This window comes from Amblyomma maculatum, chromosome 11 (assembly GCF_055883805.1).
Source record: "Amblyomma maculatum isolate TAMU_Amacu chromosome 11, ASM5588380v1, whole genome shotgun sequence".
Taxonomy (NCBI): domain Eukaryota; kingdom Metazoa; phylum Arthropoda; class Arachnida; order Ixodida; family Ixodidae; genus Amblyomma; species Amblyomma maculatum.
Genome location: NC_139354.1, coordinates 27,073,176 through 27,097,688, shown reverse-complemented (window position 1 = coordinate 27,097,688; position 24,513 = coordinate 27,073,176). Strand labels below are relative to the sequence as shown.

General features: G+C 45.4%; 3 protein-coding genes across 8 annotated transcripts in view; 1 reads left to right on the top strand and 2 right to left on the bottom strand.

The window, feature by feature from the left end:
* Positions 1-14,777, bottom strand: part of LOC146173221 (uncharacterized) — a 49,256-nt gene extending 34,479 nt beyond the window's left edge. For 4 of the 6 annotated variants that reach the window (XM_084585077.1, XM_084585079.1, XM_084585080.1 and 1 more), the window contains exons 1-3: positions 14,167-14,777; positions 6,778-7,010; positions 2,302-4,380 (exon numbers count right to left, since the gene is read on the bottom strand). In XM_084585077.1, the coding sequence (XP_084441203.1) occupies positions 2,302-4,380; positions 6,778-7,010; positions 14,167-14,544 (2,690 nt within the window). In that variant the 5' untranslated portion in view covers positions 14,545-14,777. The remainder of the gene's footprint in view (positions 1-2,301; positions 4,381-6,777; positions 7,011-14,166) is intronic. The other 2 variants (XM_084585081.1, XM_084585082.1) reach the window with 1 other exon arrangement.
* A 246-nt stretch (positions 14,778-15,023) lies between these two features.
* On the top strand, positions 15,024-23,219 carry Fibp (acidic fibroblast growth factor intracellular-binding protein). The gene is made up of 9 exons (XM_084584634.1): positions 15,024-15,210; positions 15,498-15,696; positions 16,382-16,508; positions 18,540-18,640; positions 20,294-20,427; positions 22,248-22,423; positions 22,673-22,759; positions 22,839-22,936; positions 23,062-23,219. The coding sequence occupies exons 1-9, from the start codon at positions 15,126-15,128 to the stop codon at positions 23,138-23,140; spliced, it is 1,086 nt and encodes a 361-aa protein (XP_084440760.1). The 5' UTR covers positions 15,024-15,125; the 3' UTR covers positions 23,141-23,219.
* Positions 23,220-23,405: 186 nt separating this feature from the next.
* On the bottom strand, positions 23,406-24,312 carry pen-2 (presenilin enhancer, gamma-secretase subunit). The gene has a single exon (XM_084584635.1). It carries the CDS (start codon positions 24,116-24,118, stop codon positions 23,813-23,815), a length of 306 nt encoding a protein of 101 aa, XP_084440761.1. The 5' UTR covers positions 24,119-24,312; the 3' UTR covers positions 23,406-23,812.
* Positions 24,313-24,513: the final 201 nt, after the last annotated feature.

Genomic DNA, 24,513 nt, shown 5'->3' with positions numbered 1-24,513 from the left:
CTCATAGACTACTGGCTCCTTTAATTCTGTCCTGAACAAGTGGCATATGTGACCTCCAAACGAAGTCACTCGATCGCGTAACGCGCATTTTTACATAATGAACCCACACCCGTCACTTTTGTTGCTAATTTATTATTCCTCTTTTTTTTTTTTCAAAGCACAGCCCTCAGTTCTGTGCGGTCGCAGTCCCTGGCGCATGCCCTGGTGGCGAGCCAAGACGCTGTGCGCCGATAACATCATTATCAGCCTGATCATACCCACTGCAGGGCGAAGGCCTCTCCCATATTTCTCCAATTAACCCAGTTCTGTGCTAGCTGCATCCACTTGATCCCTGCGAACTTCTTAACCTCATCAGCCCACCTAACTTTCTGCCGCCCCCTGCTACGCTTTCCTTCCCTTGGAATCCAGTTTGTTACCCTAAGCGACCATCGGTTTTCCTCTCTTCGCACTACATGTCCTGCCCATGCCCATTTCTTCTTGATTTCCACTAGAATGTCAGTAACCTGAGTTATTTCTCTGACCCACTCTGCATGCTTCCTATCTCTTAACGTTATCCCTACCATTTTTCGTTCTATAGCCCTCTGCGTTGTCCTCAACTTAAGTAGAACCCTCTTGGTTAGCCTCCATATTTCAGCCCCATAGGTGAGTACAGATGAGATGCAACTGTTGTATACTTTCCTCTTGAGCGATACCGGTAAGCTGCTAGTCATAATCTTTGAGTGCTTGCCAAATGCACTCTATCCGAATCTTATTCTTCTTATTTCCTTTTCATGGTTTGGATCTGCGGTTACTACCTGTCCTAAGCAGCCATATTCGCCGACTACTTCCAGTGCTTCGCTACCTAATGTAAACTGCTGTTCCTTCCCGAGGCTGCTGAATATTACCTTAGTCTTCTATTGATTTTCAATCCTACCTTTCTACAAACATCACAGCATGCCTATGTACTTGTTTTTTGACGGGAGCTCCCACGGTACGAGCGTATGGGTGCGGGAGGGGGCAGCGGCTCGCTTGGTGAATGTATGAGCAAGCCAGGCGTTCAGCATGTTCATCTCATTCTCACCGTGCTTGACCAACACTATGATTAGCAGTAAACACCTTCCAAATCGAACAACGCTAAAAACCGGCATCATGAGAGCGGCTGACCGCATGCTTTTGTTGACGATTGACAAACAGATGGATGAATGGCACACAAGCTTTTCTTTTTTTTTCTTGCATAATGAGCTTTGCGCCTAACTTGCTTACATACTGTACATACTGTAAAACACACTGTCACTTACTGCACGGCCTTCTTCCTTTAAACAAAAATTACCGTCTGAAATTGGAGGGGCTGATCTAGCTGAGAAATTTAAGGTAGTTGCAGCACAGCCACGGATAATACATGGCTTGTGCTGATGCTCGTTAATGCCATGGCTCCACGATAAAAAAAAAAAAGGTCAACTCACATGCAAGTCACTTCGCTAAGGAACTTTTGAGCCACGCTACTTTCACCCAAATTGGTCACGATGGCGGTAGTGTTTCCGGAGGAATGATAGGTACGTTCACCCAAATTGGTCACGATGGCGGTAGTGTTCCCGGAGGAGTGATAGGTAGCCCCAGAGTAAACAGCCGGTTGGAGCGCGCTTCACTACCCGAAATCTCCGGTGCACGCATCGCTGGCTCCATGCCGAAATCCGAAACCATACCCACCCTTGGCAGGTCATTCTGTCGCACGCCAAGGTGGTTGTGGGTCTGCTATCAAGTACAGACGGTGTGGAGGACTTGTTACCAACTGCTTTCATCGAGGCTGCTGCTTTGAGCCGTGGGCACGTCGCAACAACATCACACAGGAGAAACACTCGTCGTCAAAGCACCGAAGAGAAAGTTTGCGACTATGTGCAATGTCCATGATGGGAACATGAACAAAGATGGAATTGTGAAGGACATATTTCAGTCAGCATACACCTGTCGGCATGCCTTTCATCGTTAATAGCTAAAGCTGCTCTTGTAATCATACATCTTAGAACATACATATGTACTAACGTTTTTTTTTTTCCTACCAGCTAGGGGTGTGCCTGCAACCATACATCCTTCTCTTTCTCTTTTTACTAGATAGCGCTGCCCCCCCCCCACACACACTCTCCCCTTCTTAGCCAGCTTTTCTTCTGGCCAGTGCAAAATCCAACTGGGGTGGGAGGAGGTGGAGAGGGGCTAAAAGTGTTAATGATATTGAGCAATTGAGCAAGAACAGCACACAAGAAGCAGAAACATACAGGGCAACATCCCTACAGCCCTGGGATGCCCCTACACGATGGTCAGACTCACCGATCATGCTGTCTCCGCCGCATTATTTCATTCTGGATCTTCCCAAGCCGCATGAGTTCCTGCTTCAGAAGATTAATCTTGTCCCTCTGGCTGTCCTTAGTCTCGACGAGATGCAGGTACGTGTCGATTTCCTCCTGCGTCACTTGCTGCTGCTTCTTGATGACCGGCACTGCATTGCTCTCCTCCTGCTTGATGGATGCTCGGGACAACGGCTCTTGCTTCACTGGCGTCATGGAGTCATCCATCCCACTCTGGAGCGGCACTACGCGAAGGTTGGAGCGCATTTGCTGCTGTGCCTGCTGTGCCTGCTGCGACGATGGAAGAGGATAAGAATATTCCTGTGGCACCTGCGCTTGCGGAGGGTAGCCAGCAAAATAGGCTGCTGCCTGGGGCGGTGGAGCATTGACGGGAAAATTGGGCGGTGGGACTGAGAGATTTGGCGGCGGGATCAAGGGTGGTCCAGAGGATTGGTCGTAGTAGGCTGCTTGAGATGCCGCTGCCGATCCCTGATAGTAGGGCGTCTGTGATGATGGGTGCTTAGGTGTCCGCTCTATGCTGCTTCGTCGCGGCCTGGGTGGTGGACTGTCTGGACTCCATCGACGTCCTGGCGTCCTGCCCTCCTGCCTTCGAGAGGCATGCCGAGGCGGGCTCGGTGACCAGCGTTTCCCCGAGCGTTCAGACGATGGCGAGGGGCTGTTGGCAGGTGATGGAGAGTATCGACGCGCAGACGGTGTTGCAGCCCCACGGTAGTAAGGGCTCTCGCGCCGCTCCCTGCGATATGATGGTGGGGAAGGACGACGATAGCTGTCACCAGGGCTTCGCCCACGCCGCCGGTGGCTTGGCGAGTAACTTTCGCGTCGACGCTTGAGAGGACTCGGGCTCCGAGCAGCCCGGCTATAGGAGCCCTCCTCCGATGGTGACCTCAACCTTTTGCGTTCGCGCTCGAAGTTGTCTTCCTTGGCTTCCTTCTCGCGGCTGAGCATCATCTTCAGCTCGCGCAGTTCTTGCTTCATCGATTCAATGGAGCTGAAGCCCAACATTGCTTGCTTGGATGAAGACGACGCTTTGGGCGTGCGAGGTGCCAAGGGAGGTGGGCTTGGGTTGGGCGATGGCGTCCGGTGCCTCTGAGATTTCCAGGAAGTCTCCAATGGTGCCGGATCATCGGGAATGCGGTCCATCATTCGGCGGTTGCCTCGTTGGATAAGAGGCGGCTCAGGGGCGTGCTGTGGCCTGCTGTCGAGATACATCTTTTCCAAGCGCGCCGACTCGGCAGTTCTGCGTCTATCGAATGGAAGCTTCAGATCGATGGTCAGGTCCGACTCATCTGGCGAAGCGGGGGCGGCGCCAAAGCGCTGCGATGTTGGCATCCATGACTCCTGAGGCAGATGCTTCTTCCTGGGTGGTTCTTCTTCGATGAAGGGCTTTTTTTCCTGAGCGGACGGCGTACGCGATGTGCTCAGTGCCTCGTCCCCGTAGAGGAATGCGTCTTCGTCGTCAATGTTTTCATCAATGCCCAGACCTGGAATCAGCGTGGACGACTGCCGCTGGCTCTTGTTGCTCTCTCCGTGAAACCTCGATTCCACCTGCGAACTTGTGTGGCTTTCCAACAGCAGGTCCCCGTACAAGTCAGCACGTGAGTCGGGCCGGCGTGAGTCAGGCCGGTGCGGTTCAGAACGTGAATCGGGGTGACGATCCAAGCGCAGGCTGCTGCTGCTGCTTTTGCCCTCGCGGCGGTCCTCCCAAGCATCGCGGCGAGGGTCGTATTCATCGATGTCGTGAAAGATATCGTCAATGGGCTTTTTCCGCATTTCTACAGGTGTAAATGATGAGACAAGCTTGCCTCCACCTGCCTTTCGTGCAGACTCTGAGTTACCTTTGCCGCCTATTGGGAACAGTGGCTTGGGGAGGTCATCGTAAAGGTCCTGCGGTGTCTGGTCTTCGTGATCAGACTCGTCTGGTGAACGTGTGCCAGAGTAACCCTGAATTGCCTTCAGAGCAGAACTGGAGCTTCGCGGCGAGTCAAGCTTGTCAAGGCCAAGCTTCTGCTTCTCCTTTAAGGCTAGCTCCAGCAGCTGGGCCCTGCATAATTTAAAAGCAGCAGTACCAGGTAGGGGGCTGAATAAGCACTGTTTAGCAGAGAAAGTTTGTACCCACAGATTACCCAAGACCTGAGAGCATGTCACAGGAATAGGACAAATGATGCTGCCTTTTAGGTAACTTTCACCTCAACAGTATGCTACATCCAATGACCCTGCGTATGGCGTCCGTGCAGAATCACAAATTCAAAATTTAACCCTGGCATGCCAATACATTTTGTGTAGGCTTCGATAACCAGAGAAAAATGCAAACCATTTTAAATTGTTGCCTAAACATTTGAGTATACTTTTGAATATATTTGAGTACAATGTATACTTCGCACCTCTTGTAATTTACTAGCAGAAAGGAGAGAAGTTGAATGTGAGTGGTAGTTATGTCCTGTGCAGCTGCAAAAAGAAACCGTTAAGTGTTAACGCTACCAACGTGAAAACAGAAATTTTCTTATTATTTATTTTATTTATTTATTTAGTCATATTGTAGGCCAGTACAAGACCATCCAGGAGTGGGTTGACAGATTCAAGCACAAAATGTCAACAATGCAAAATTGAAAAACAACATTGAAAGAAATTCAGGCTCAACAACAACCAGCACACAATGACACAATGAGTTCCTGATGGTACCAGGAATTCGCCAGCTCTTTTTTCTAACATGCGCAAACAACCCCCTCGTCAGATGGCAGGATTTTGCAGTAGTAAAGCATTTCAAAAAAACTGCCTTCTAACCTGGCAGCTACGTCCCTGTGTGTTGTCTATGTTTGTAACTGTAACAGAGTTAGGCGTGGTAGCAGCGAAAGTAAAGATAAGACACAGGGACATATATACAAATTACACATTCCCTGGATTTGGATATTCGCAGAGTTTAGTCAAGCAAGTGATCAATGTGAGGTCCCCTCAATCAGCCTGACTAGCAGCCTTGAATAACATAGAATACTGTGAATTTGAGAGCATAGCCTAAACTGTTCAGCAAAAACACTACCAACAGGTGTTACTGTCACATAAAAATAAGCCATTACTCCTCTGATAGTGATGTGCCTAAAAGAAGACTAACAACAACGTCATTGCCATTACTGATACTCTCACTATCCGTAAATTGCCACCAGTAATAACAATCTGCCTGCCTGGTTACCAACACTGCTGCACTAATTACCACAGCTACGAATATACTGTCCGGCAGGTCACGCCTTTGAACAAACTTCGACAGCTTCACCAAGCAACAAAGATAAACTAGTAAACTAGCTACTGTTAATTTGGCAACTTACGTCATGCAAACGAAGTGCAATATCAAAGCTAGCTTGGCACAACATCGTGGTTTTCAAAAGAGGTCCCAGCGAGTTTTCATGCAACGTCTCCTGGACACCAACAATAAAGTGCAAGAAAAGCATTTGCCAAAAAAAAAAATTAAAGGTACAAAAGAGAGAGAAAGGAACACAATATGTGTAGCGTTAAAATATAAAAAGGGCGGCACGGCACTGAAAATCAGTTCGTGATGTATAATATATAACTAAGACAATGAGACCAAAATTATGATGGTGTAAGCGCATCAAAACAGTCCGTACAACGAAAATGAAAATGTGGGCGAGTTGGTACAAAGCACTGCAGAAAAAGACAAGAAAACACACAGCAATGTGCTTCCTTATGCACCACCTTGCTTCAGCTTACTTTGCACACCATACAGACCCCTACAAATGCAGCAGAATAGACAATCAGTCCAAAAGGTAACAAAAAGGATGATAAATAATAATATATTCCAAGGTCGATAACAAAACTCCTTGATGTGAGATTTATTTTCTCACAAGGCGATAAGAATTTCTCTTCTCCTGAGAAATTCGCTTTGGCTCACGGCTCACTTTCATTCGGTTACACCGGCAACGACACCAACGGTGAAGCGGCCCAACCACCAGAAGAGCGCGTAAGAGCTGCGCTATAAAAAGCTTGTCACCAGTTGCAACGCCAGTGTAACATGATATCCCGAGAGCGGAATTTGCGGCGGAAAAAAATGCACTAGTTCCCGCCACACACACAGAGGGCACCACAAGTGCATACAACATTGAATGGAATAAGCATTATTTCATGACAATGCCCCTCTTCCTTCGCTCCCCTTTAGTCTTTGTCTCTGCTTCAAGTTACGTCAGCTTCAAAGCAGGAAACGCGCTCCTCAACCACTCTCACAGTAAAAGGATGAGAGAGGACACAGCAGAGGACTGGACAGAGTGAGTCCAGCTAAGAGGTTCACAGATGAAGGGGGTTGATGACACATAAAAGCAGCTTGACAGGTCTGAGTGACAGGCATGTCCCCAAGTGTCTTCGGTTCTGACAATCAAGAGACTGAAGTGAAACAGGAAGTTGACAAGTTGACAAAGAGAATGCAGCCACCACCAACCTGAATCCCGTGTCACCCGAGTCCTTTGCCTTGTGCTGGGGGGTCTTGGGCCTTGAGACGCCGTAGTCCCTGGTCCCATAGGGGCTGTCGTTGCGTGCGACGGGGCTCAGGCTTCGGCGTGTGCTGGCCAAGCCCGAAGCCTCCGTGTAGCCGGATCGCGTCCTAACTGGTGTTTTGGGCCTGAGCAACTGCTCTTTCTCCTTGGCTATTGACTGCGTGACGGCGGCAGCAATCTGAAAGTAAATAAGACAGTGCGATTGAAGGCCTAACAGCCATGCCTGACCATTCCTGGACCAAAAACAAAATCCCCTTAAGATGTGGATGATTGTCCAAAGGGGTGGTGGAAACTAAATATTTTGGGCTGTACTAAGGAGTTGTGATTGGACAGACTAAAATTCCCACCCTCCCAGATGCTTCATTATGCAATTTCAGCCAAGACATCATTCCTCCGCATCATGACTCCACAATAATTTCGGGGCTCCAATTATACATACTGCTCTCTGCTTATTCCTGCAATCAGAATTGGTAATGCAGACAAATCTGCAATTGTTTGCTAATTATGTAGCTTAACAAGGGCCTCAAATTTGAGGGCCTTGACGTCGCAGGCAGTGCAAGAGGGTTATCACAGCTCCCGCCCTCTCCGTTTGGTGTCGTTCTAAGCGGCACTGGCACACTCTCTCTAGAACAAGTTAGCACAACACAAATACCTAAGAAAGCGCAAGAGTAAACATCCGTTGCCGTAGCTCAGCGGCAGGGCACCGTACGCAAAATCCGAACGCCATGGGTTCAAACCCCAACGGCGACATGTCAAGCACAAGGGGATTAACTGTAAAGCCACTAACTGGAAGGTCACAGCTGCGTTCTTGAGTTTTCTCCGACTGTAGTCCGTGCCATAGCAAGCAAACAGCAGCCATATGTTACGAGAGTATATTTCAACAGCTGTACAAAACATGTAAATAATAACTTGCTGCGCTGTTGTCATGGTTGCTTAGCTAAATAAGGCCACAATTATACAAGGGGCATTCCCTGTGGTCAAGTTGGTGTCCCCAGTCAACCACTATATGGAATGTGGGATGGGCTCTGTCTGTACGTTCCAATTAAGTGACAGCTGGACTTGATAACAGGTAGGTTGCATAGCACGCGGACAGGAAAATGCCGAATTCCCTAGCAGCGACGAGAGGTAGCACGAGCCTGTTGTCTTCAGCGGGAAATGCGGAAGGCATGACGCTAAAACGTGGAGGAAATCACCTGCTATGCTTACAAGGAGGCCCTCGTTTTCCTCGCCCGCATAGTGTAAGGACAGGCCTCGTTCTCGTTTAGACTAGCACCGTTAGCAGACCAATGCTACTAGCTCTTCCTTCACATAGGACGCTGTCACTGATCACCAACACTCTATGAGATCTACTTGAGGTTCAACATTTGTTTCAGATTAGCTGAAACTTCTTTGAGCTCAATCCTTGAGATGGTGAAAGCAAAAATAATGTTTCACGTATGTAGCTGCCAATTACAGTGAAGGCCCCCTTACTCCAGTTTGAGGGTCAACTTTTACTTATCCTGGCCATGCTGTCAATGGGAATGAATCTTTAGAAAGGCACTTCTTCTTCCTGGAGGACTGAGGTACTCATTTTGAAAGCCGAAGTATCGAGCATGTCTAAGAATGCATCTAAAAAAATTAGGTCCAATCAGAAAGTCAAACATAAACACTTGCATTGAAAAGTATGCAACAGCCTCTAAAGTATGCATCTACAGAAAAAGATAGCCAAATGCCTGCACACGGCCAGAACAACAAAAGATAAACTGCCTCCCATAAATGTCTCCAAAACAGCAAGCACAAATTGAAGCAATTACAAAAAAAAATGTAAACTGTGGTATTTAATGTCCCGAAGCAACACATAGGTTATGAGGGTCGCCATAATGGTGGGGGGTGCGGGAAGATAAATTTAGATGAAGCAAGTGCTTTACAACAAATATAGACAGGTCTCCCACAGAAGGTCTGCTAAAAAAAAACAAGAGCAACAGTGAAACCTCCACTCTACAGGTGTCGAGAAGACGTTTAGAGGCGAAAACAGTCGACTAAAAACATTTCACAAGAGTTAGAGAAACATGCTAAAATAATTACAAAAAGAAAACGTAAAAGCCTCAAGGTATTTTCAGTTTTAGATTTTTACATGCGAGTATGGAGTGAGTGCTAAAAAATCACAGATACCTCACTAAGGTAAAAAAAGAAGGGAGAGGGGGGGGGGCTTCAAGTCAGCCATAATAACTTTTTCTGGCAAAGAAGCTACAACGATGGAAAAAAAGCATGCCATCCTTTCTATAAGGTGGAATATATCCCACTTGCAGATATTTTGGTCTCAAAACATAGTACACCATCACTATTTAAGGCATATTTCAAACATAACGGCACATTTTCCATGTTGGAAAGTTGTGAGAAAGAGTTTTTACGGCTTTATGTTGCTGCCACGCAAGGTGAGGTGGAAGGTGCTCAGGTAGATTGCGGACTGCACTCAAATTTGCACAAGATCTAGCGTAGAATTCCTAATCCCAATTTACGAAAGAAATGTGGGCCCCCAATTTGTTGCACAACCGCGGGTATAAACATGTTAGAATCTGCGCGAGACCTAGCATAGAACTGCTAGTCTCAATTTGCACCAGCCATTGGTCGGGAGTTGAACCATCAACCGACACATGCAAGAATGCCTGGCTTGGCTTGGTATATGGCATCTACGGGAGCAGGTCATGCTATGGGTGTCTCTATGGCATGGCTGTCTATGGAAGCGGCTACGCTATTGCGCTGTCATGCATAATATGCATAATCAGTGATCCCCTTTGGGGAATGTTTTGTGGAATAACACAGTTAAGGATGTGCAGCCCTGTAGCCTTATTTTCATTGCCAAGAAAACATGTCACTAGGTGTAGTGAAGACTAGAGCAACGAGTAAGTAACAAACTAGCTTCAAATGCGGTCACCACTCAAGTCGCCAATTTTATGTATGCATGCTTCTCTGCAGAAGGAGCACATTTCCAGAAACAGCTATTTATACACACTCGTGCATCTATTGATCTTGGTCCTTGAACGGAAAGAAGAAACAGCTCAAGCGGATGGGACGTGTAGAAAGGTGAGATAGACAGCTCATGTGTCTGTCTCGCCTTTCTACACGTCCCATCCGTTTGAGCTGTTTCTTCTTTCCGTTCAACATGAACCACCCAACCTGACAAAGCCCTCTTCTTAGTCCTTGTCTACGTGCGCTGATCATTTCCAAAATGAATTGCATTCAACTAGCCCAACTCTCCAATCTTTTGTAACGAAACTCATTCAACACTCATTTTGGCTGGCAAAGTGAAGCTGATAATATATTAGTAAGCACCTCCCGTAGCCGCAACGAATGGGCAAACACTGTACTTTGTTTTGTGCTCGTTTGGAGTGTCGGCAAAGTAAGATCAGCAACAGATCTCGAAAACATTGTAGTGAGAGCTACATTGGCCCCTGTCTCGCCATTTCGCCATACCTGTCCGAAGAGAAGAAGAAGGAGAAGAAGAGTTGGCAGGAGCTGCCAACTCGGGTCTCTCCTTTCATATGGGAAGGTGATATCAGAATCGGCCTGCCAAGGGCCTTGCATTCACGTTATCCCTAGGTCACACAGACATGTTCATACGGCTCAGTTAAAGCGGAGCTTTATATGCTAGCTGGTAGCTTACGCTATCGTGTCATCGCGAAGGTGGGAGTGAAAATAGAAATAGGTGTCATAGTGGAGGGCTTCGGACCACCGCGCGATAGAGGCTTTCGCCTCATCGCACTTTAATGGTCAAAAGTGCCCCCTATGGCATAAATAAAGCTGAAACCATAGAGTAAGCTACTATGTTCAAAAGACATGTCTTTACTTTCAAGCCAAACCCAAGAGCAGCCATGCAGATAGCTCTCGCATAACTCCAGGTTTAACCACAAGCTAAACCACAGTTAATTTTTTTTTCTGCGGTTTTTAGTCTTCTGTTTACCCATTCGTTCAGATGGAGCAGGAAAAAAATTGAGGTAAGGCTTCCAGCCATTTCCAGCGCCCTTATGGCTGCATATGTAATGAGGCAAATCAGTCAACACTGCATTTCCTACCGCTTGGTGATGCCAAAGCTAATGCAGGAAGCTTGAGCAAAGAGGATGACTCATCAAAAATATTTGGCGACTGCAAACGCGTTACATAAATGCTCCCAAAGGAATGATCTCCCAAGAAAACCTCTCTACTGTGAAGGGTGTCACAAAAAATCCTATTGCTAGTTGCACTGAATCTTCCGCAGAGCGTTCACCATTCTAAGGCCAGGAACTTAGGAAGAGTGGAAAGTCTTAGGTTCCAGCTGTGATCTAGAATAGCAATTGAAGGTTGCATACAGCATGTGTTTACAAGTTTTCGATGGCACCATACTGCCAGCAGGCACTAAACTAGATATCGGATGACCAGCTAATAGCAGGCAATAAAGAACAGTTGCCAGTCCTATGCTGCGCATCCAGTTTTATTTTCATTTCTAGAGCTTGGTGTTCTCATAAAAAAATGGCAATACTTATTGTAAAAATGAGCTACGTATGTTTGAGTCGTGGGAGTGACATTTTTTTTAATGCGGTTCATTCATGAAATGAAAAAACTGCCCGTAGGCCTATGTAACAAGATAATTATCACTACAAAAAGCATTACGCAGTGCGATACTGAGTTTCAGGAAATCCAGTGTGTCACAAAAGGCACACTTAAAACAGCTGGTCACCTTGCCTCATTTTATCTCTCCTACAGCTGAACGAAAAGTCACAAGAAAAGACCCGGAAGCACAAGAAAAAGTTCACAACCGAGTTTTCGAGATCAGTTTCCCATCTTACGTTGTTGAAACTTTCAAATGAGCAGAAAAACAGATATTAGCCCAACTGTTCAGGTTACAGGAGCTGTGTCTGACATTAAACATGCATGGTACTAATGAAGAGCATAGCTTCATTACGCCAACCAAAAAAGAGCACAGCCTCGCCGGGGTGGCGCAGTGGTTACGGTGCTCGACTACTGTGCTCAAGGACGCGGGATAGAATCACGGCCTTGATTCCCGGCGGCTGTGCGATGCCAGTGCACGTTAAAGAACCCCAGGTGGTTGAAATTACCAGAGTTCTCCACTACGGCGTCTCTCATAGCCGTAATGGAGAGACGCCTCTCTCTCTTTGGGAAAACTAACCCAACCAAAAAGGAGCACTGAGCGAACTTTGCTGTGCATAGTGCTGTTGCTCAGTAGCACAGCACTCCTAGGACACAAAATTGAACGCCGCACATGCTACTCGCCTACTTTTTACCATCCCATGAAAGAGAATCAGAGAGCATGCTTATATGAACCGGCGTACACTCATAGCCAGAAAGCAGTGGTCAGCGAAGGCGTAGCGCCGGCATAGAAGCCCCTGTCCCCATTTAAGATGCCAATGCCAATTCCTTTCACAGCGGCGCACAGCAAGCATGCACTGCTGCTGCTTAGCCCTAGGTCTGCACCTTCGGTTGGCATGGCCACACGGTTACTTATGGGAAAGACTGTACATAAGAAAATATGTGGTGCTGCCTATAAACAAATAAGGGACTTAAAATGACGACAGCAAGCAAGCAACTATTGAAAGCTAAAACATCAAGCTTGACTACACAATATGATGTCCGAACATCCTAGCAGACAGATTTAGTGCTGACTTGGCAGAAATAAGTTTGTGCCCTGTGGAGGAAGCCAAGTCCCGGGAACTTGTTCTGAGGGGGGATGGACCTCTTAATACCAAAACAAAAAAGATAGAAACAAAAATAGCTAAGTGAAAAGTAAACGCCGTAGGCATGTTTTTTGGATATAGCTCTAGCTTTGATTGTTCGGAGGTCTTTATTTATCTTGCTTAGAAAAACGGCCGCTGGAAAATTCTCTTTGCATACTCCATGAAAGCCCAAAAATGTAATTTTCGAAAAAAGCTTTTCGAGGGGGGAGGGGGGTGCATTCCCATCCTCCTAGTACTGCCACTACCACAGGGTGGGAGCAGCAGCCAGTAATAGCAGCAACTACATAGCTGCTGATGAAAATGATGACGCACAGATTTCTGGAAACAGTTGAATTTGGTAGGAAACCCAGTAAAACGTAGCACATAAAGGATTGAATCTATACAACATCAATAACATAAGTAATGATTAACAATATTCTTCAATATGTAATCTTAAATAAAATGACCGAACCAGGAGGCAATTTTTGTGCAAAGGTATGCAATGCAGAAAATAAGTTAATAAATAGGGGGCACCTGAGTGTATGAAGAAAAGCTAGTGGGCATCTTCTTTAAAACTCCTGGCAAATCCTTGTCCCGCACCTCAACTTTCTTTGGTCTCCAATCAGGAAGGTTAATGCGGATCCTCATAGCGGTAATAATCGGTCTGTTGGGGATATGAACTCCGCACAATATTAAGGGGACTATGCTCCCCCCAATGTTCCAATATTCCGAGCATGTCACACATGCCACATGGCTAAAACAATAAGGGCAACAAGAGTCTGCTAATTTTCATGCTTGAGCTCTTGATGCTCAACAGGTGGCCAGGAAATATGGCCTTTCATAGCCGCGTTCACTAAATCTCTGCGCACAACACAAAGATTTGCGGCAGCTCAGTTGTGGCAGGTGGCATGAATAGTTTATAGTCTTGAACTGCGCTCAAAGGAAACAAAAGGCTAGTGCTGCTATACAGGCAAAACTATAAACTGAACTGTGCAGCACTTAAAGACTAATTATTGGACTTTCTAATGTAGGGCCATTAAGGACAATATATGAGTTTCTACCATCAAATACATTAACAGCTGCACATTACCAGCATTGACATCCAAAGACAACAACCTGCTTCCAATATTTACAGACTATTTACGTGGTATGCGCGGTTTAATGTCACAAAGCTGCGCAAGGGCTATAAAAGGAGCCGTAAAGACGATCAATTTCAACCACCTGGGGGTTCTTTGTCGTGCACAGACAACAGCACACGGCCATCTTTTGCATTTCGCCTCCAATCAATCGGGATTCGATCCCACATTCTAATGGCCCCTAAGTCAAAAGGCCACCAACCACCGCGGAAGGTTTTGCAATGGCCATTGGCTTCAACACTGTGATGCAGTGAGAGGGTCAAGAAATGAAACAAAATTTAGTTGTACGTAATGCAAATATCGCACATCCAAATGCTGCTAGACTGCCAACCGGCCTGGCAGGAGTTTTTTCAATGCGTTTCCTTTTCGACACCGCACAATGCATGTCTAAGACGGAAAAGGGGGGACAATGACGTTTTTAACAAGCAAACACGACAGCTATTTGCACATTCACCAATGGAGGGATGACATGGCATCCATGGAGCCGGCAAGCGCGCAACTGGATACTCACCTCCTGGAGCTCTTTCTTCGTGGGAACCTTGCGCGTCCGTGTCTCTCTCTGTGGTGTCTTGGAGCGGGTGCGTGAGCGAGACCGCGATCTCGATCTCGAGTAAGACCGCGAGCGAGACCGTGATCGAGAACGCGAACGAGACCGTGAGCGTGATCTCGAGTAGTACCGGTCTCTGCTGTACCGATCCCTGTCTCTGTCCCTGTCGCGGTCCCGATCGTCGTCGTACCGCTTGTTGTAGCCAAAGCCACCCCTTCCCCGACCACGACCCCGTCCACCCTCGAAGGGTCCTCCTCTGAAGCCCCGACCCCGGCCGCGATACGGGGCCCTGGGAAAGTAGCCCCCGCCGCGCCGGCCGCCGCGAAAGGGCCGTCCGGACATGTCTTTGCTGGGCCTTTTCTTTTTCTCTCCCTTAGAGAGTCCTGTGACGAGGTCCGCGAGGACCGCGCCGAGTCCACTTTACGCTCGAGTTCGAGCTACATGTGGTACTGCACCATCCGTACACGATGCAGTAGTGTTCTCATCTGAAAACAGCGAACCAAGAATTTCCACCATGAAAACCACGCACACACACTTATCACAATGGCGTCGGCCGCGACATCTCAGTGTTTTCGGCTGCGCATGCAAATGGATAGCGAATGGCGCGCATCACACATGCGAAAACGGGGCTCCCTTATAGCTCCGTTTAGCAGCACGTACATGCTTGCAACTTACGTAATAATAAACCGACTGAGAAAAATTTACCAAAATAAATGTGCGTCTATAAATGTGAAGACAACAAGAGAACTACTGCTACGGCGATCAGCACCAACGCGCCAGATTAGGCGGGCATCGGAGGGGAAAGTTCTCCAACCACGTTTTCTCTCCAGAAGCAACTACAGTATTTTGGTTTCGCTTTCAACGACCGTGTAGCGAAGTTTGTTACTTACATTCCCAGTGTTTGTTTAGCTCCCGGCTCATCTATGCTGGCCGAAGTGGATGTTTTTGTGGGAAATAATACGTTGATTGATCCAGAGGTGTTCCAACTATGGCTTGAGGGATATTCAGGTTCGATCTTTCCTCCGCTTTACCCGATACTGAAATGAGCGAGCATCGCTTGTAGCAACTTCTCGTAATTATTCAAAATCACTTTATTAGTGCCTACCTAAAAAATTGTGTGTACATGGAGCCTACTAGCACAGCAAATACAGGCGAACAAATTAAGTCTATGTTCATCGTTACTTACACTCACCCTGAAATCGCACACCATGCATAATCGGCGGTTGAACAGAAGCATTGCAAGGAACGAGCGTGTATGTAAAGCGGCGTTAAATTAATTTGTTTTGTACTTACAGCGCAAGATGCAGCCGTCACGTTGCACTACAATGAACGCATGAAAGAGACGGACATTCCTTTGGAGCTCCTCAAGAGCGATGTCTTGGATCACTACAGGACACTTCAAATGCTTGAGAGACTTCTGCACAGTCCCGTACACCTCGCAGAGCAATGGACATTCCAACTGGCGCCACAGACTCAACGAATGCTGATTGCGAGGTGCACTTTAGTAATGTACAATGTGCAGTGAGTTGGCTTCGTGAGGACGAGCAAAAGAAAAGTTATATTTGGAGCAGACAAAGGCTGTGACCTCCAAATTCTAGCGAAGCGTGTAAAACATTTAGCGATGGAGGTCGTACCAAAGCAATGCTTGGCTTTTTTGTAAGTAATTACCTCCCATGGAAATGAAGAGGCAGCAGACTTTCGACAGTGGTATACCCATTCCAAGAGCATTTTTTCAATTGTCTTTCCTGTTGGAGTGACGTTGCAAGTGGAAATTTACCACACCCACATCACGATTTTCAGGCAAGAAGTGGAATTTTCTAGCTGAAAGCATAAGCCGTTCTAGCTAGAATTGGATGGTTTCCATGTGGAAGGGCACAATTACCAGTTCGATGATATAGTTGAGAGTGGAAACTTGTTCCACTGTCATACATTCTGTGTTTATCACTGGCATCAGCTGCATTATTCCAAGCTGTATTAAACTGCTGTACTCTGGTATACTTTTCCTTGCAATTCAATCATGGCTATCTTTTTTTTTTTTTTCTTGTAATAGAGAGTACCATATTCTGAGCTGCCACCAGTGTATCTAGTGAACTGAATTTTTCTCCTTAGCTTATTTATTTTTTACACTCCTCTGAATATTGTGGACATAGGATGTCATTGATGAAATGCCTTGCTTCAGATATTATGACTTTGACCAGAACGTTGTGAGAGAGTTCCTTGGCAAGAAGCTATCTTCACGGAACCGAAAAGACTTGGATGAAGTCAGTGAAAAGACTGGCGTCGACATCAAGAGCTGCAGGCGTCAGGTCTGTGATGCAGTATTAGTTTACTTGAAACTGTAATGTGCCGTTGTCTCTTGTTTCAGGGGTAGGCTGCACTCAACATAAATGCCTAAGAAAGTAGAAGATTAAGCAGTATCTGTCACACTTGCTCTGTGGACACCTGAGCCCTGCCATAAGGGAAGGGAGGAAGGTGGAAGTGAAAGTGAAAAAAGAGAAAGGGATGCCATAGTGTAGGGCTCCGGAGTGTGGGAAAGGGAGAAAGGTGGGAGTGAAACTGAAAAAAGAGAGAGGGGTACATAGTAGAGGGCTCCGGAGTGTGGATCTTTACCACACTGACAACCAGTTTTGCCTCCATCGAAACGCAGAGAGAGAAAGAAGAAACCTTTATTTAGCCGGATAGTTATATAGGGCCGAGTTATATTGCCCTACTAGATGACCAGCAGGTCAAGTCTGTTGGCGACCTCATAGGCACGCTTGGGGATCCAGTCTTGTATGCCCGGGACTGAGCTGCGCAGCAGGGTCTCTCAGGCAGCTGCCAGCGGTGGTAGAACTGTACCTCACTGAATTCTGAAGAATGTGTTTTAGGTTCCCTTTAACATACTTCTGCACTTTCTTTTGTGCCATATATACTGATATTGTTGTAGAGATTAATAGGGAAGCCCCAGCTTTCAGAAATGATCTCAAGGTCATACTTTCAGGAATTTCTGAGCTGACATTGTCGAGCTTTTTTTTCGTATCAGTCGTTTACGTAGTCTCCTAAAGCACCAGCTCTCACCGAAATCATTTTCCCTTGAGGCTTCAAAGTGAAATCCGTGATGCAGCAAAGCATGTAAGCACTTATGCAGATCGTACTTGAAATCGCTTAGAACGGCAAACTGGGCTAGTTGGAATGAACACATATTACTTGAAATTTGTAGATTAACTGCAGAGATGAATTATGTAATTCAGCAATTAGGAGCAGTGCTCATTGTTTCCTAAGCTTTGCTATCCTGATGCTATGACCTAGCTACCTGCCAGCGTTTTTATTTTTGTATCACACAACTGCAAATTTTTTATTTCAGTTCATGAACAGTAGCACACAAAACTGGTGCTATAGCTTGATTAATTGTCACTGTTCTAAAAATAACACAGGGTAAAGTAAAATTGCTTGTCACTACAGGTTTGCTTAATATAAAGTAGACTTGCTTAGTTGCTTGCGTCACCTACTACACGAATTTTTGGGCAATTGTAACAGCACAAAGTTTTCAAACAGCTCAAAACTTCACTGATTGCTTTTATAGTATAGGTTCAGAATGTGCATCTTTAAGAAGTGATGTTGGTGTCATGAAAGAGCGGTGATGAATGCTTTGTTGGCCATGTTGTGACACATGTTCTTGTGGGCTAAAGCACTAATCTGGAAGTTGTTTGTCCGCTTTGTATAAGTTTCCACCCAGGAGTGAGGCAGATACTGTGCTTTTTTTTCCTCAAAAACAAACTAACTAAATACATATACTTTAGCTGGTTAGTGTATAGGGTTTAACGTCCCAAAGCGACTCGGGCTACAATGAATGCCGTGGTGGAGGGCTCTGGTAACTTCGACCACCTGGGGTTCTTTAATGTGCACTGACTTTGAACAGTACACGGGTGCCTTGTAAGTTGGTGTACAGAAAAGGAAAGGCGCAGTCTCTTTCACACTTCTCGCTGGACACTTGAGCTGTGCCTTATGGAAAAGGAAGAAGGTTTGAGTGAAAGGGAGAAAGGGGGCACCTTACTAGAAAGCTAAAGAATGATTTCTACCACCTAAGGACTTTTACATGCGCCGACATCGCTGTGCTTTCACACATCTTAATTGTTTAATGGAGCTTAACCTCGCTAGTTACTTTTGTGTATGAGTGCCCTCCGTGTGGTACAGAATGGAAGGCAGGCATATCTGGAGTCTATAGTCTGATGTATAGTCTTGAAATTCCCAATTTCACTTTACATCCTACCTTCCCTCATTGCCACCTCTTGCTAAATCTAGAGTTTAGGAAAAATTGCCAGAAAGTGTTATAGCTGTGTGTGCTCAAATTGTCGCAGTTCGACAACATCAAGCGGGTCTACAAGGCAGTCGAAGAGCTACCAGGGTCTCTGACAAAGAACATTCAGACTCATTTCCTGCTTCCGGAAGAGCTGGCAAGGTGATTGACCATTGCTCTCAAACAGCCCTCTGAATGCTGTTTTTTCAGTTCACGCGCTGCTTTGAGCACCTGTTCATTTAGAGGTGGAGTAATATGAACTTAGCTAACCATGTGCTGCTTTACTTTCAAGCTATAAGAGGAAGCATCACATTGTGCTGAATTAGGTTTTCTATTTCCATTGATGGAGATTGCAGAAATGCCCTTATTGTCAAGCAGTTGCATCATTTTCGTGGGTGAATTTGCTACATGAAAGACAAAAAAGGTTTGGTGTCTTTTTTTGTGAAGCAACATGTTGAGTTGTATCATTATCGCATAAGAGAAACTATATATAGAGGGCTAGAAAATGCTGCAGTTTCATTTTATAAAGTAATGGACTGTGTAATAGTGTACAATGAAGTGTGCAGTAAACGGAGCCCTGACTGTGTACTGAATGGAAATGTGATTGTGTAACGGATGGGAATATGTAGAAAGTTACACTGTGCATGAAATTTTTTTCATGAGTCATGAGTATGAATATGACTAGTGAAAAGTAGTACATATAATATAAAGAGGCAGGAAGAGAGCAGAGTGGGTTGAGGAGCATATTGGTTATGACCATTCTAGTCTAAAAAAAAAATAAGAAAAAATGGACATCGGCAGGAGGTCATGTAGTGCGAAGATAGGATAACTGATGGTTGCTAAGGTTAACAGACTGAATTCCAAAATAGGTAAGCATAGTATGGGGTGGTAGAAAGTTTGCTGGGTGGATGAGATAGGAATGTTTGCGAGGATCAAGTGAGTGCAGCTTGCACAGGGCTGAGTTGATTGGAGGAATATGGGAGAGGCCTTCGCCCTGCAGTGGGTATAGTCCGGCTTGTTATGATGGTATAGTATCGGTTGTTAGTAGTGTAAATGAAAAATTTTATTTGTTTTAATTGTTGTGTCAGAGATGGTTAATGATTCTCATAGCTTATTTCGCTACATCTGTAGAGTTGAAAAAAATCACGTACTAAATCTTCAAATTTCCACTGCAATGATATGGTACGCAAACTTTTTTTTCACTGGTGATGCTGAGAAGGTGTGGTCACTGCCCTCTGCTTTGCATATATGGTTACCTTACAAGAAAGCAGGAGCTGCAGCTGGTTGATGAAGAGAGCGAGGTTAAGCATTAATGTGGTCTGTGAACAGGCATTTAGTTTTTTAACCACTGTAGTGATGAAACCCCAAATTAAAATCTGTATTATTTTCCAGATGCAGACAGTCAGATGCACCATCACTGAATTTCACTCGTGCACAGCAACGTTTCTTAGTGTTATTTTCAGTGATAGTTTGTATGAATAGCGAGCTGACCTTTGAACTCTGGATTAATTAGTGCCAAGATAATTTATATGCCAATCGTCCTGTCAGAGTGCTTAAATAGTCCCCATGTATTGGTAGATGGGAAACTGGAATTGGTCTGAAATCTTTTTAATTGCACCACAATAATGAGCAAACAGTGACGTGCTTGCCCATTCTCACTGAAAATTGCTTCCAGGTCTGTTTATTCGTGGAAACTCTAATGGTCCCCAGTCGAATTCTTGTGTTTTTAATTATTGCTGTCAGTGTCATGCAGGCTGCAGACAGTCGCTGTTTCGTAGCCACTTACAGTTCCTTGGCATCGTTTGTTGCCTACAGGAAGTATGCTGCCATTGTTTACATAACTCACAACCGGTTTGAAACCGGTAAAAAGAAGCTTGGCTACCTGCGCCTAGAGGACTTTGTCTTCTGTGCTGACCACATGATCCGCTTGTGGAGTTGTAGAAACCCAAGTAAGTGTCCAGGTTTCCATCTGTTTGGCATGCTTGTGCTATAGCTGCAGACAACGGGTGCTCACTGTAATATGCTTCAGATGTTATCTGAAGGGGGAAGTTGTTGAAATTTTTATATCTTGAGCAGTATGTCAGGGTCAAGGAGAAAAGATTTCCTTTCTCCCAGATGCTTAATTAGCCAAGTTTCTCGTGACCTCATTTCTCCATGTTGCAATTCACACTGATTTCAGGGTCTCATTAATGTTGCTTTTGACCTGTTCCTGTCATAATACTCGCTGCAGCAAATGTTAAGCATCTTAAAGCACTTATGCATACAAAGTGTGCACAAACGAAAATGTGCCCCGACATGAACCGTAAAACGCAGAGACCAAACTGTGGACTTGAAGCATCCGCTTCCTTTTCACTACATCTGAAGGCTTCCTATCTAAAGTGCTCGATTCCGCATTAGTTTAGTTCGAAACGTTGTGGGAAAATCTTAGAGAATTTTTTTTTATTGCTACATGCTCCTTCTTCATGTATTCTGGTGCTGGAAACGAAGATCACTAACCACAATAGTGGTTGCATGTCAGGAAGGGTGATGTGTTCACCTGTCAGACAGTAATTCTATTTTAGTGCAGAGTAGTGTCCATTTCTATTTCCACACTGAAAGTTGTTATGGCTGTGACCCATATTTTTGTCAGTGAAAGTTTTAATGGATACCGCTTAAAAAAAGTTTATTCTCTCCGTCTCTCTCATTCAAGAAGTTCAACCAGTGCCAAATTAAGATTATAGATTCTGATTTCTTGGGAATAGGGGTACCGAGTCTGTACAATATGGTGGCAAGATGTTCTCACTTTTACCACAACACTATGGCACGTATTGATCAGTGTTCAGTTCCTTTAAAAACAATTTTCTACATTCATTTCAGATGCTTGGCTTGAAATTGTACTACAGATGATTTTGCTCCTTTCGACACTTTATTAGCATTAATATACTTTCTGTGGGAAAGCTATCAGTACCCAGCAGGCTGGTGGCCTGACAAATCAAGTCGAGTTGACTATCAAGAAGTGAAAGCACGTCAATGGACAGGGCAAGGGGGACGTAATGAGGATTCGAATTGAACGACAATGGGACAAACGAATTGAAAATGCTCTAGATTAGCATAGAGGAAGGTACATAAAACGAAACATAATATTGCCCAGCCCAAGAGGGACAGTCAGTTGGGGTGAAAGGAATTGAGAGGAAAGTGATAGAGGTAGAGAAATGCCAGGGTTATGCGGACATTGGCTTGAATTTTGCGGGAGCACACCCATAATTTTGGACGTTGTGCTTTCCGCACAGAGATTCAGCATAACTTAGGATGCGTATACATTTGTACCTGCAGTGCGTGAAAGAGATACGTGCTCAATGGCATCTGGTTGTGGCTAAATCACAGAAAAGCCTCACACATTTCTTATTGCATCATTTCTAAAGAGGATTCCTCCACACTTTCAAACAAACCATGCACCCAACATGTTCTCGCAATCAAATTTTTCACCTGGGCCAAATTTTTTGCAATGTGTTCGGTTAATTTGAAAATACGGTTAATTCCAACATTTTTATCAGCCCCAATGACTTGGAATTAATGAGGTTTTTAAATTGTCATTGTTTTTTGCAAGCACTGAATGGTCTTGGTACTGAATATATTGTTTCAGGAGAGTACTAGAAATAATCACCTTGCAATGTCACCCTTGGCGATTCTGCTGTTCTTGGGTGCTGCTGCCATGCAGAGTTGCATTTTATCTGCTCAGTCCGAGTTGCTGCCTTCGAGTTGTTTCGTGAAATGGATTCACTTGCTGCAGACTGCAAGTATGAAGAGTCTGGTATGGAGATGGACCGCGAATTCCTCCAGCATTTGCGTGAGATGAAACTGCTTCTCGACAAGGACCATATTGACCGGTTGAAGGACTCGGTGCTGTTCTCGTTACGGAGTCAGATTTCCAAACATACCTTGCAGGATGTGGAATCCAATTTCAAGGTGAGATTTAGTGTCCACTTACAAGGCATATAATTATGCAAGAGTAACTACAATGACTCATCTTCATCTGATGGCCACTGCTGAGTGTGGTATGAACTGTAAAGTCATAGCACATCAAAAGAAAAGACGAGTCAATGGCACTTGATGATTACAAGCATTTTTGATCATAACATTGTATAGGAAGGCAAAAACTGTAACCACTGGTTGCTATCGTTGCTTGCGCTATTTAATGCTTGTTCATATTTACAGTCGCTGACACGGACACTTGTCAACATTGCGTATGGGCTGAACCACAGTAAAGATCTGAGAGATTTCTTCATTGACATTATTGAGAAGGTATGTGTGTGCCTTTCAAGCAAAAATTGCTGGCTCATCTTTAACCTGGTACCGATCTTATTCAACGTTTGCCTTGCAGATCATAGAACCTTGCAGAGCTGCTCACTGGACTGTAGATGAGTTGCAGTTGGTCATGGATGCTTTTGTGAAGAGTCCTCAAAGCGTCACTTTTGCTCAGTAGGAACAAATTTTAACTTTTTTTTGTCAAAGTTAAACCACCATTTTCCTTTCTGCCTGCAACCGTGATGGCAAATTTTATTCGTTGTCATAAATTCTACAACAAGCTTGCTTTTTCATTACAGAGACCTGCATCTCCATGAAGTTTGGATGCGGTACATGGAGACAATGGCAAAGTGCGTCTACAAGCTGTACTCAGCATAGGTAGTCACTAATACACATGCTGTAATGATGCAACAGGGAAAATAAATCGGCTGAGAACGCTGAGAAACGAAAACATAAACATGCAATAATTATCCCATTGTCTAGCTATATCCCTGGTGTTTCAAATCAAAGTAGCATACAAACAGGTGCCTCACTTTGCTATGCATGGCTAACTAGCTGAAGCAATTCATAATGCTTGCCATCTTTCACGGTCTTAAGAGCTGCTGCGGGCACGTTCTCATGACTGATGAAAACTTGTGCACAGTAATTTTTTTAAACTTCTCCCCGGTTTAATTGTCAAATTTTTTGGCAATGCAGCTAACATTCACACAAATAATTGCAAGCTATATATCTTCTTTGAGCTGAGAGCAGCTTTTAACAAAAAAAAAAAAAAAAAAGCAGCAGCTTGCAGCCTGGATGATGACGTCGGTCGTGCGCAAAGTCACTCTTGTAGTTGAAAACAGTCATTACAAAACCTGCGCTACATGCCAGTTATGGCCAGCCTCGCTTTGACCAACCAGTTCGTGACGCAAGTCTCATTTTGCTGCCGGCAGGGAACCGTTCACGTTGAAGACACAAGCACTCAAAGGCGTTAAAACAAAGTTCGCAGGCAAGGCTCCTGGTACACATCGCGCATCGCTTTCTGCAGGTGGGTCGTTCCGATAGTGGGCGTCAGGGTATTCCTGTCGGCGTGATGAAAGATATGGAGTCACCAAATGCGCCCCACTCGACCCGGTTCAGTTGGAAATACGTCACCCAAGACACCAGCAAGATGGTCCACAGTGTGGCGCCGATCGCGGACCTGATAACGTAGGATTTAATCATCTTCTGTTCTTCAAATGGCTGTCGAACGAATGCCTCCCGGAAGAACCAGACCGCGTTCACCAGCCAAAGAAAGGGGAGCGCGAAGAAACCGCCCCGGTAGTACCACCGACACAGCCGAAGCTTCTCGTCATCTTTGACTTTTCGCAGGTCCATTCTTGCCTCGTCGCTTCAAGACGCGAGTGCTGTAACGTAAGGAAACGACCCAGGGGCTCGGATATATCTCAGAGATGGAACAAAACTCAGGGGATGTCAGAATATCTTGGTGGGTTTTAGTGGCTGAGGGTGCGTTCCAATACCCCCTCGTAGACGTCTACTTAGACGGCTACGCGAGCAGCCGCCATCTTGGGACGCGTTCCAATTCTCGCGAAGCAGTCTCGCGAAGACGGCTTCGCCGAAGGCAACATCGATGCAGACTACTTTGCTGTCTAAACATGGCGGACAGAGCGCGTTTCGCGCTGAGCGAGTCGTGCGTGCGGTTGTTGCAGTAGTTGCACGGTGGTCGTGCTCTTTGCGAACGCCGGCGTATATGCATATGAACGATCTTTCAA